The sequence below is a fragment of the Gossypium raimondii genome, chromosome 3 (assembly GCF_025698545.1).
Source record: "Gossypium raimondii isolate GPD5lz chromosome 3, ASM2569854v1, whole genome shotgun sequence".
Classification (NCBI taxonomy): domain Eukaryota; kingdom Viridiplantae; phylum Streptophyta; class Magnoliopsida; order Malvales; family Malvaceae; genus Gossypium; species Gossypium raimondii.
Window position 1 is genome coordinate 50,261,233 of NC_068567.1, and position 13,201 is coordinate 50,274,433.

The 13,201-nt window shown below is 34.8% G+C and overlaps 1 protein-coding gene across 1 annotated transcript; it reads right to left on the bottom strand.

Moving 5' to 3' along the window:
- Positions 1–3,237: 3,237 nt before the first annotated feature.
- Positions 3,238–6,547, bottom strand: LOC105794582 (hypothetical protein). The gene is made up of 7 exons (XM_012623831.2): positions 6,335–6,547; positions 6,142–6,255; positions 5,610–6,058; positions 5,405–5,514; positions 5,132–5,274; positions 4,192–4,683; positions 3,238–4,097 (listed from the first exon to the last, which is right to left on the bottom strand). Exons 1-7 carry the CDS (start codon positions 6,512–6,514, stop codon positions 3,468–3,470), a joined length of 2,118 nt encoding a protein of 705 aa, XP_012479285.1. The 5' UTR covers positions 6,515–6,547; the 3' UTR covers positions 3,238–3,467.
- Positions 6,548–13,201: the final 6,654 nt, after the last annotated feature.

Sequence of the window (13,201 nt, forward strand, 5' to 3'; positions counted from 1 at the left end):
AAAAGTACTTCTTCATCTGCTCAACAAACATTTGATTGACATATCTTTCTCTAAAATTTTCTAAAAAGAAATCCTAGTCAATCATTTGCTCTAGAGTAGCATTAACCAAGGTTTCCCACTTTTGGTAAGTTTTTCCCTCCAACAGCGATACAACACATCAGAAACTATCTTCAAAGGTACATTTCAGCTCTTAAATAACCCTATACAACTGAGATAACCATTGCTCAGCCACAATAAGGTCATCTCTCTTATCACCAAAGAACTCATTGGCTCCTCTTTTTTGAATCTCTCTGATAGGATCAACATTAGGTTGTGGTTGATGAGGTTATTATAGTTGTTGTGGCTGAGGTTCATGGTTGTTTCCCATAAACTGATTGAACAATTGAGTCATCATCGAGAAAAACACATTTCTAAATGCATTCTTTGTATTACCGATGTTGTTGGCAATAGTAACTTATTCTTGGGTAGGCACGCAACTTTCTATTTCCTCATCAGCGACTTCTCTAGAATTATCAGACATTTTCTTATCTCACTACAAAAGAAGATTTATCTTAGTATAAAGCATTAAGGACTAAGACAGAGATGTACTATGCATGATAAGGGTGTGACACTGCCTTTGTTTTTTTTTCAAGAACCGGCTAAACCTTAACTCTGATACCAAACTTGTAACACTCCAAACCGATACTTGAGGAGGACCAAGAATGCCGTGTCACTACTTTAAAACCATTATCTTTAAAGTTAATTTTGGTGCAAACTAATTAAACTATAGTGTAAGTTGTTATGAAATATAAACCATTTGTCGTACAGGACTACATATGATAGTACATTTAAAAATAAATAAATATTTCACTGTAATTTCATTAGAATCATACTTTCATGAACATAAGTTTAAATACTAGATCTATTCTTCAAAATTAAATATCTTAGCATCACCCCCATGTCATGAATAATACAAAAAATTAGAAATTTCACAACAACAATAGTCCTCTAGCATAGTCATTAGAAATTCCTTTACCTCAACAGCAAGCTTAAGAAGGAAAGCTAACTAAGTAAGTTCAGAGAACTTAGTGAGTTCCAGAAGAAGATGTTACAAAATTTATTAATTAATTCAAAGAAAATCTTTCAAACTCGAACATAGTTTTTAGTTCGCTAGTTGGTGAGTACCGATCACAGACAGACTATACGCCAGTCTACTATTCCTTTGGTGTATACATTACGCCCATACAAAAAATATTCATCATGTTAGCCACGTATCTAGGTCCATAGTCAAAGTCATATCATGCACTTCATTTATATTCCTTTGTCATGATAGCCAATCTAGTTTGCAATATACTCTTGCCCTACTAAAGGCCACATGACCATTTTCATGTATCACGATCTATCAGTTCAATATTTATTCCACCGAAAGCAATGCCATGAATTTATTTCCATTTTTTTAGTTCATATTGCCCTTGCTAAAAGCAGAGGGTAGTGGCTTAGACATAAAGAATAGTTCTTACGCTTCAACACGGCCAAAAAAAAAAACTAGACTAATAACTCCGAACAACCATCATTCATATACAAATATTTCATCTTTACAAAGTATGAACACTTACCTTAAGCGAAATATGAACAAAGACAGTACACACATGGAAGTAAGAAGGAACTCTCCGAAAGTGTAACAAGTCTAAATAGTAGGACATTTGCCCATATCACGGGAACCTTCAAGAGTGTCTTGAGCAATAATATAAATAGTTAAACTTATCAGATCGTTATACCAGAAACTAAACATGCTTGCAAGAAGCATTGTCATAAAACCCGGAACCTGAAAGTTTCCTTTCTTGCATACTACTTTGACACTAATGGATGCAGTGCTAAAAATAACATAAATAACCAAGGAAATAACCTAGAGTTCATCGATAGTTACCAGGGTGCTAAAACGAACGAAGGAGTTGGTTGAATACAACAAACCCAACTTTAAGCAAGTTTTTGGTCTTAAGTTTTAGAGAGAGTGAAAGGAGAGAAAAATCTGGAATGGATGCAAAGAAGACATAAAGTTTGTCCAAGAAGTCACTATTAACTTTATACAACTAAGCATGAAAGAAAGGTTTAGTGGAAAAGTCAAATTATCCCACTAACCCTCCCTCGATACCGCGACTAAGTACCCTCATCAAAATTTTATTCCTATCAACTATAGTAACTTAGTTCCATTCTAACCAGTCCTCGTTAAACTAACTAAATTGTCCCACCAAAGTAATAAATAATTCTATTAGTTAAGAACTTAACTTAAACGCCTAAACAACTGAGGTGGCACATACTCCACAGGAGAGTTTGCCAAACCTCTGAGTTCGCCAAACACAAGATTCGTCAGTTGGCGCATTCACGAAGTCTTATACTTAGTCAAAATTAATACCTTACTCATTCAAAATTTACTTTAAATACCATATCTCAATAAATAGTAACTGGATACTAGGACTTCACCCGGCGGACTATTACAAATTCAAGTTGCCTTCACTCACAATCAATCAACATTTCAGCAAGAAGTTCAAGAGAAACAAAAGTAGCTGAAGTCACTACTCTAATTGAGTCATATTCAAGTGGAAACCCTGCAAGAATTATATTTACTTATTCTTGATCAGACACAAATCTCACTGTTGCAGACAAGACATCACACATATTCTTTATCTTAAACAAGTATTCTTTTATGGTCATCTACCCTTTTTTCTGAGAATATAGCATATGCCTTTGACTCGAGGTCTTAATACTAGATTGAGTAGCAAATTGTTTCTCAATAATGGAGCATACCTAAAAACTGGTGCTAGCACAAATCAAATGACTAGTATGTCATCACATAAAGTGGACAACAACCAAGATGCTAACAACTAAAAATGAATAGCAAACAATTCCTATACATTAGATTAAATAGCAAAAGGGTCTTCCTGTCACATGTACCTCATGTTGACATGACATTTTGTCATGCCAACAAATATTTTTTAAAAAATTAAAAAATCTAAAATATATATTAAAAACAATATGCAAAATGAAAACAAACAAACAATTGAGGTTTAATTGAGCATGTGATTTATTCTAGAGTAGTTTCTTAAATAATTATACAAAATTATTTAAAATATTAAAAGTTATAAGAAATAAAATATATATATGTTAATTTCATCTTAGTCATTATATATAAGTTCAATTTGTAAGTTAAAAAGCAAATTAGTATTTATTTCTAATAAGGTAAAAAGAAAACCGAAAAAGGAAAGGAAAGGTAACAGACTTTATTTTATCATGCCAGGAAAAAGAACTAATCCCGGGATTGTGAACTTCCTGCATGCGAAATGCAATTCGCATATATTAATAATACATGGGATTTCTTCAACATTTTATTCAGCAGCCTACTTATAGCATCAAGCAAAGCAGCTTGTAATTATTAACACCAACTCCACAATGACTCCAATGAGCACGGTCGATCAGCGACGCCTTAAACATCAATCGGTGCAGCAGCGGAACATGAGGAGCGCTTCCATCGGCTTGCCGCAGTCAACGCAAACGACCGTGTCCTTGATGCTTCCAATTTCAGCAACACTAATCCCCGGAAGCGTCAGGCGGTTGCAATGGTGCTCCGTGCGAAGACTTCGAAAGTGATCATTCAGTGCCGGAATAAAACCTTTCTCCGCCGCCGCCGCTTCCCACGCCGTATATTCTTCCAGGCTTTTCAAAAAGGTCTCCGCCTTAGCCCTTGCCATTTCATCGGCTCCCCTACTTATCACGGCCCACCCTTGATCGCTTCCATCGAAGCCGAGCATGGTCAAAATCTCCTGCATGATTAGGTCATTTCGTACGGTCACGCCGTGCTGAGCTCTGGAGTGCCACATGCTTTCAAGTCGCACCCAGAAGAACCATATGAGCGAAATGTCTGACAGTGTATGGCTGAGATTTTCTAACTCGATGTTGGTCATGTTTCTTCGAACTCTCTCCCTAGGGTTGCTTTTTCCCACGTAAAGCATCTCCAATTCGATATTGGCAGTTTTCGCAACGGCTTTTGCAGTTGTTGTGAATTTCCGGATCCAATTCATATCTTCTCCACCATACAAGCAAATGAATTTCCTATCCGTTAACTGCAACAATAGCAAATGTAATGGCTTACAAGAGTTAAAACTAGCACTTTGCTATATATTTAAATCAAATTCGAAAAGGGTTTTAAGGACTTGCCCAATTGATTATGGAGGGGTCAATGGAATCTGCCAATAGTTCAATCCTCCATGTTTCTTCCTTCCAAAGAGCTTCTTCCCTGAGCTTGGTGAAAGGGAAAGCCATGCTTCCCCAAATAAACATCATAGGCATCGCATTAGGGTTCACAACTCTTCCTTGAGGGTCCAACACCACTAGCAGAGGCTTCTTGTTGAAACCCCACACCTCCTTGATGTACCTCATCACCGCTGGTTGAATCATGGAAGGGTGACCGACCGAGTACCATGGCATCATTGCTTGTAGAGACTCGAATTGCTTCCTCATTGTGTCATCAAATGTACTGGATCTGTCAACGATTGGGATCCAAATCACCTCGTACTGACTCTCGATCCTCGTTGGCTGCACTCGTGATTCATTATAGATCTGTTCAAGAATAATAAGCTCTTTTTCCGGGATCTGAAGGTCTGAAATCAGTAATAGCACACTCTTCCTCCTCAGCAATTCAATGCTAACCTGTATTTGTTACCAGTGGTCAAAAACATATGTTTACAACAATTTAAGTGTAGCCTTATCCTTCGTATGGTTATGGTTCTAATAGTCCAATTAATTCATGTGAAGGGTGGTTGGGAATTTGAATTTCAGTATTGGAAGGAAGTTTCAAAAGTTAATCTCAAACATAAACATTAAAACAGACATGAAAAATATATAAAAAAAAAAGAAATTTTTTAAAAATAGTAAAATTAAAGATTGAAATAAATTTTTCATGTTCAACTCTTATCACTTGCGGGATCTCTTTTAGATTTATTCTAAATATTTAAGTTTTGTTAAAATTTATTTTAATGATTTATTTTTATTTTCAGTCCAGTAATTGATTCAAATTATAGTTTACTCGAATATTATCCATGACTACTGTATCTCGGAAAATGGAAAGAAGGCTAAAGATGGGAAGGTTAAAGCATACTCTTTGCTTAGTAGTTCCATCCCAAAGTGGGGGCTGGTCATCCTTAGCGTAAATCAGAGCTTTGAGGATCTTCATATTATCAATATGGACTGCATCAAAGAGGCGCACCAACGTTTCAAATGCCTCAATATCCTTTCTCTCATCTGCATTTCATTAACCGAAGTTCGTCAATATCGATTTATGGTTCAAGATGGCGTTAGTTAGGACGTGATCCATATACTTTGATGTGAAAAGTAATCTTGCAACAGCGACGCGAAAGGACGATGGACTTACTAATGCGTTGACGACAACGATTGAGTTTCTCCACTAGATCGTTGTATATGCTATTGATGTTATGCGTCAAACTTGACAACTCCCAAGCATCTGTTGTCGATGATAAGAACCTGAGGGAAACATCAAATGTTATATCAGAGAATTATCAGATATAAGAAACACTGTTCTCCGTTACTCCTAATACTTAGAGAAGACAATGACATACTCGTGGCCCATATTAATGAGACCCATAATTTGTGATGAGCATATCACTGTACTTCGGATGGTCCAATAAACAGCTGAAGGAATATCAGCATTGGCGGATGACATTTCCGGGTCTTCGGGCCTAATGTACTTAGATGGAAGCCCCTTGAATTCCACAGTGCACTTGGCTACCACCGCCATCGCATTGATGAGGTTGGCAAGTGTGTCAAATTTGGGTTTCAAAAGGTCAGCTCGTGTAAGAATTTCAGGCAACTGTTTGAGGAGTGCAACGTCTTTGGCAAGTGGATTAGTGGCGTAAAGCTGAACCACCAGCAAGAATTCACCATAAGTCATCGCAAATGCTGCCAAGGCTAGCACAATCTTTGCATCCCACGAGTAGCCTTTAACTATCTGAGCCACTGCTAGAGTTGTTGAATGTGCATCTTCACCAATAGACAACCGGTAGGTTATCTGCCATCATTACAAAATATCACAATAGCCTTTTAAACTGGGTTTCTTTGACGTAGTAGAGAAGATGAGAATAGTACTCTAACCTCGCAGGAAATTCTATTTATGGTGGCTGATAAGACGTCCATCATCTGTTCAAGGCTGGAATAATGGAGAGCCCTTTCATCCGGTTCCGAAGCATCCACTTGCTTGATTGCTCCCTATTCAAACATTAAATTAATCATATTATATATGCATATAGAAGGTAATAATGAAGGCTTTAACCTGAACTGTAGTTACCGGAGCAGCAGGGGTTGCTCGTTCAAAGATGTCTTCAACAATGTCAAGAACAGGTTTCATGTTAATTTCAACACCAGCAGGCTCATGGGTGGCCTCAATTAACTTCCCCATTGCTTTGCCACCTGAGGTCGATAACATATGTGGGTTGCTCCTCCCATAGAACCCAGATGACAACTCCATTGTGTTAAAGAGGTGGATTGTTTACTGAAGGTTTTTGTTGGATTATATTTGACTTAAATCATAGTCATAAGCAATATATATATAGTTCATTTGGAGAAGGAACTTCTTCCTTGCTTCCAATGGGGTTTAAGTTATGAAGTGCTACCAGAGGATTAGAATTTTGAATAATTGCTTCCAAATATATTGTCCCCCCAAGATATAACAGACTAAAGATGAGTGATTCCGGAGATTCCTAGACTGGGAGTTTTGGCAACTTCAAACTTACGTTCATTGTTGAATGTCAATGCGATAACAAAATGTCTTGGTTTAGTTATGGTGATTCCCTTGGTTAACTTTTCGTTTCTTTTTAATTTCTGTTTATTCCCCTACAAGATTTTTATGGGAATGTTGAGATGCATGTAGCTAAAGCGATATACTTTTTCTTTTTTTTACTGTTAGAGATATGGAATCGAAAAGTGTATCAAACAATACGGGTATGTTTAAATTTGCGTTGTTGCGGCACATAATATAAAATGCTTTAAGAAACAAGAATATGGGTAAAATAGATTAAGGGCAAATATCCTACACCAGGAAAAAATATCTCCAAATTAGAAAAGAACAAAGGAATCGAGCTAACTTGATGGGCTTACCTTCCTCTCCAATGTAACAGTTCTGTTTTAGGAGGCTTGCGTCTTTGAAGCAAAAAGCTAAGATGCTTAGACTTCAAAGCGCATAATTTTCTTCATTGAACAATATATATATATATAGTTGCAAAAATTTCACCCTGGCTTTACTCTTGTAGCTGATATTTAAAAATTTAAAGAGCAATTATTATGTATCTTGCCCTTTCGCTCTCTCTCCTGTTACATCCATTGTAATAACGATTTCACTACTACTAGATTCCCAATGATAAGTGTCATGCCACCTAAAATTTCTATTTTCAAATCAATTTTATAATTAAATAAATTTAATTAAAATATACCCTTTTGTAATTAAAAATATACTTTCGATTTATGGAAAAAATTTAGATCCAAGATTATACTGTCAAGCCAAAGACACTTAGCGGTTGTGAAGTTAATTGACTTAAAAAATTGTACCAAGTTAATTTATATAAAATTTTTAAAATCTATATGATATTACGATAAATTTGATTTCAAAATAGATAACATTAAAGGTTCTTTGGATGGGCGATATATTTACTTACGGTTAGTATAAAAACAGAGGTGGCGGTGAGATTAAATATTTTAATGATATTGTAACAAGAGACAAAGAAAAAAAAACTAAACGCACCGCACTGGAAATAAACCTCCATCTAAAGAGATATCAAGACAAACAAAGCATACTCAACAAAAGGGGATTTTCTTTAATGACTCTTATTCCAAGAAGCTTGTTTGCCACTAATAAATCTTTCCACAAGGTAGAAGGAAAAACATTTGACATACTTTTGAGTACTCTTGTTTGTGAAAACATATAATAAACGCTTTCAGTTAGAATATTATTATGGAATATTATATTATTATAGGATACTATTTATTAGGAATATCTAAATATATTGTATATCTTTTAGGCATATATTTAGGTTATATTTATGAATATATCATATATCATTCCTATTCCCACGTGACTACTACAATACAAATATTATGTATACTCTTGAGGTTTATGAAAAAGATTGAAAGGGATTACCCTATTCTTGTCATTTTATCAAGAGCTTAGGTTCTCATTTTATTTAATTTTTCTTCTCTAAGTCGTTTGCTTATTATCTTTTGTTTTGCCTAGCGATGCAGCAATGTCAGCCTCTAGGCTGGCTAGACAATTTTTTTCATCATTCTTAATTCCTGGTAATAATTCTATTTATCCACCGCCACCTAAGATTGAGCCTGTTAGCTTAGAAAGATCAACTCTAGATTGACGATAGGGAGGTTGAATCGGCCTTTGAGAAGTTGTGGTGGAAGCAACAAAAATTGTGCAACAAAGAACATAATGATTTATAGTGGTTTGGCCCCAATTGCCTACTCTACTACCTTAGCTTTCCACAACTAATGATTTTCCCAAATTCACTAATTTGGAAACCTTTGAGGCCAAGGTTTAACCTTATAATCTCTCTTGACTTATACCTCAAAATCTTAAGATACAACTCCCTTAAGGTTTCTATCCAAACCTTAAATAAACCGTCTCTCAAAAGAGATACAAATGAGCAAACAAAGAAAACAATCCTCACAAGATTAGGATGTTTGCCAATTAAGCACAAATACAAAGAAGAACACTTGTGTTAAATGAATACAATGAAAGCTCACATGTGTTTGCAAGAAAATGTATGAAAGAATTAAGCTCTAGGTTGTTTTGATTTATCTTTAAGCTTTGCACATTGTTCTTCTTGTTGCTAGACCTTTGGAAAGATGGTATTTATACCATCTAAATGATTTCCAACCATTGTGGTTGTTGTGGAAGTAAATATAGTCGTTGGGGATGAAATACCAGGTCATTAACTGCACCTGCAGCAACGAGTATCGATACCTACTAAAAAGGTATCAAATTTTTTTGTAATTAATGCATATTTCAGTGACTGTTGGAGCAGAAATATTGATACCTTGGGAAATATAACGATACCTTAAGAAAAGTATCGATGCCGAGGATACCTACCAGGGTTTGAAAGAAACAAAATGTCAATTTGGTATCCATTATCAGAGGGGTATCGATATCTTGTAAAATATCGATACTTTTTGTCCTAGAGCAATTCTAACTTGTTTGAAAATGGTTAAAACATATTTGTTATATGAACTATTGAAACCATTCCAACTTGATTTTATCAAATTCCTCAACTTTACTTTTATTCAAAAACACTGTAATTTTTTTATATCAAAACATATTATCTAATTTGTTATATTACTCCTATTCGATTAAAGCTCGACAATTTTGATGATTGGGATTATGATATTCGCATCGTACTATCTTCGCAGCTTTTTAATGCATTAGATGATGAGTTGTTAGTATGGATTATCCACGGACTGTTGAAGAAGTGGTAGTTCTAAGAAGGGTAAGGGATGCAATAAGGAACCAATGTGTGCCTCAAATTACCCTTTGATTTGGTCATATGTTTTTGTTGATTTCTTGTCCCATTTGAGTAAAGGGGCTGTGGTGATAGATATGTTTTCTCGGTCTTTCGTTGAGGCTGAGTATAAGTATATGGCTTCCGTCACTTGTGAGCTCAAGTGGCTAAAGGCCTTGCTATTGAGCTTAGGTGTTCATCATCCTAAAGCTATTTTTTGTGATCGTCAATCTACGTTGCATATTGCAATTGAAGTGTATTATTAATTTGTTAGGAACGCAATCCAAGATAGGTGATTGCACCTTATTATATTCCGACCTTCGTTCAATTAGTTGCCATTTTTACAAAAGTGCTTGGTAAATTGCAACTTGAATATCTTTTCAGCAAGTTGGGCATTTATGATCTCCATGCTCCAACTTGAGGGAGGTGTTAGGATATTATTATGAGATATTATCTTTTAGGAATATCTAAAGATATTGTATTTTTTTAGGCATATATTTAGGAATATATTATATATATTTCCATATATTTAGGATTTTCCTATTCCTGCATGACTAATGCAGTATAAATATTATGTATACTCTTGAGGTCTATAAAAAAGATTGAAAAAGACCAAATGAGTTGAATTTAGCTTCAAAAACTTTTTAACAAATACAATATTAAGATTCAAAATTATAAATTATCTTCCAAATTATAAAAACAATATAAGATGAACATATTTGCAAAAGACCTTGTCCACCTCACAATTACAATTTTTCCCAAATAAAAATCACAATAGTGGATTTAAAATTTTATACAAGACTATGGAATTTGCTAGAGTACAATATTAAAGATGTTTTATTTTATTTTTGTTGCTATCTTTTAGTTTTATGATAATCAAAAGTTACTTTTCACAATAGTCAAATAATATAATTAAACAGTTTCAACACATGAGATAGTGTATAAACAGTTTTGAAAAAGATATAAGTTATTGAAATTTATTTGATATAGCTTTTATTTTCTCAAGAATAATATACATTTTCTTTTATTTATTCTTTTAATAGTTTTGTAATAGTTTTAAATTTAACATTTTATTAATTTGTTTATCGGTAATAATGTTTCGCATTAATTTATATAATTTTTAGATGTTTTAATATTTTAAAGTTTGATGTCACACTTGAAATTTCTTATACATATGAAAAGGATTAACATCTTCACAATGCCTGCATTAAAAAATACTCTTTAAGTACTTATTATCCTTAATTTTTTTAAAAATATTTTAAATATTCAAAAATAATTTACTTGATAAAGAATATTTTAATTGAATTAGCATGAGAATTTTCTCGTTGAACCTTAACCTAACATTGTCAATCTTTTCGAAATAACTTGATTTGCTTAGAGATATTCGTCTAATCTCCTAAGCTTGAGATAAAGAATTCTTTGTATAAAGAAATTTCTTAGCGTTTAAGTGGAAATCCAATATTCATCTTTTCTTGGAATATAGCTTACTTTTTTTTCTTATAAAAAATCATTCAGAAATAAATCTTCTTAATGTTTAAATGGCATCGTTTTAACCTCTCAAGATAAAGACTTTCTTTTTTTCTTTTTCCTTTCCATTCTCACTCTTCTCTCTATCCTTAAACACAAAAAATAGCATAACCCAGAATTTGACATTGAGTTACCCTACCATCCATTGCACATAGTCGGTAATCAATTGATAGTAATTTGCATAGTTAAACTTGTTTCAATATATTCTTTCTAAATTTGGGGTATTTTAAAAAAGCACTTTCTCAAATTTACAACCAAAAGTTTCCGCCTAATCTTTTGTTTTTTGTTTTTTTTTCTCTTTCAAACCTGTCCCATGATGGACATATAAATCTTATCATAACATTCTCGTGTTCCTAACAACTCCACCGTTTAGATTTAGGAAAAGAGGACCTCATCCCCTTCAAATCTCCAAAATCCAATAATTTTGGATTTTGTTATTCTTTTTACCGTTTTTCTTATGTGTTGCTTGTTTGATATGATCCTAGTAAAAATAATTAGTGTTTTAGCATTGTTATGATACCCATTATTACTGATCCGCTACCTGATTGGATTTTAATTCGTACTCTACATGGTTCGTACTTTGAGTTAACGTGGCACTTTGGGTTTGTGTGTAAGACGCTCGCACCCTTCTATGAGACTACACGATATGAGTTTGGACCATTATATAGGTGAACTCACATCGTATAAACACATGTTAACCCTAGAGTAGGACACGTGTCAACGTACATGGTAACCTACCTACAATATCACATCCATGAACAATAATTATATCATATAAATACATAGTTTAACCCATCTGAAGGGGTTACACACTCTAAAATACTCAAAAATTTGGTGCGGTGAGCGTGGACAGACTTCCGATCTCTATATTTTCATATTGCTAAAAAACCAAAATGACTCACCCCAACGAGAATTACCCCACTACTTTCCCATCAGGACCGGTAGGAGGTTCTGGCATTGGCAACTAGCCTAGCGAGATAGACCTTTTTGCTGGCTGGTTTGCCAACTGACCAGAGAATTTAGGTAACTTAGGCCATGCAAGTGCTTCCAACTCTTTCAATCTCAACACTCCCTCTGGTTAAGGACTGTCACTTCCCTCTGATCAGGGAGTATAGCCACAACAATTGTTTAGATTGCAGGAGAAGTTGAGGTTGATGAAGGAGCAGATGGCTCAACAAAGTGCTAGGCTCGAACAACAATAAATGTTTCAGCAGGAACTGTTAAGACAAAATGAAGAGTTGATGAGGAAGATGTAGTTTGACAACTCTAACTTTTATGATCATGCCATGCCTCGCCAAGAGGAGGATGAAGAAGCACATGTAAAGCCGTGACAAAACGAAATGGATGCTTTGCGTAAAGATGTGCGAACATTGCATCTTGATGCCCAGGACATGGATTGTTTGTTTTGTTCTAACATCCTACTGGCTCCTGAGATAGCAGCTATGAGTCTACCAATTGAGTTTAAGGTTTCGAAAGAAATTTTGGAACGAAGAAGAGACCCTCGAGCACATCTAATGCAATATAACGATTATATGAACGATTATAGAGCAATAATGAGTACTTTTATGGGCTTGATCTCAGTAAAATAGAGGAATGGAGAATCTTTGCAAGATTATGTTAAACGTTTCTATGTAGCTACGTTAAATACAAATAATTTGGAGGATCAGCGGGCCATTGATGCCTTTATCATTGGTTTTCAGAATGAACACATGCAACATTCATTTACTGATAATAGGCCACAGAGTTTGATAGATTTGTATGAGAGTGTAACACCCCTAACCCGTATTCGTCCCCGGAACAATGTTACAGAGTATTACTAGAGTTTTCAAATCAAACGAACATAAATTTCAAACATTTCAAACATTTCAAACCATATCAATAATCATATTGAAACAAATCCAAATCATACATATAGTCCCTTATACGAGCCCTCGAGGCCCTAAAAATACGTTAGAAACAAGTCTGGACTAAATAGGAAACTCAGAGAATTTTTTAGAAAATAGTAAAAATTTTCAACATTGCAGGGGTCACACGGCCGTGTGGCTAGGCCATGTGGGCATTCAAAGTAGGGACACATGGCCATGTCCCAGACCATGTCCATGCCCGTGTAACTCACTGACTTGGGTCACATG

What these genes read in the sequence shown, in the direction of transcription:
- LOC105794582 (XM_012623831.2), bottom strand. Translation starts at nt 6,514, where the DNA reads ATGGAGTTGTCATCTGGGTTCTATGGGAGGAGCAACCCACATATGTTA. An exon ending in TAAATAGAATTTCCTGCGAG is followed by an intron (nt 6,059 to 6,141) that starts GTTAGAGTACTA and finishes TAATGATGGCAG; the next exon opens with ATAACCTACCGGTTGTCTAT. An exon ending in CTCATTAATATGGGCCACGA is followed by an intron (nt 5,515 to 5,609) that starts GTATGTCATTGT and finishes TGTTTCCCTCAG; the next exon opens with GTTCTTATCATCGACAACAG.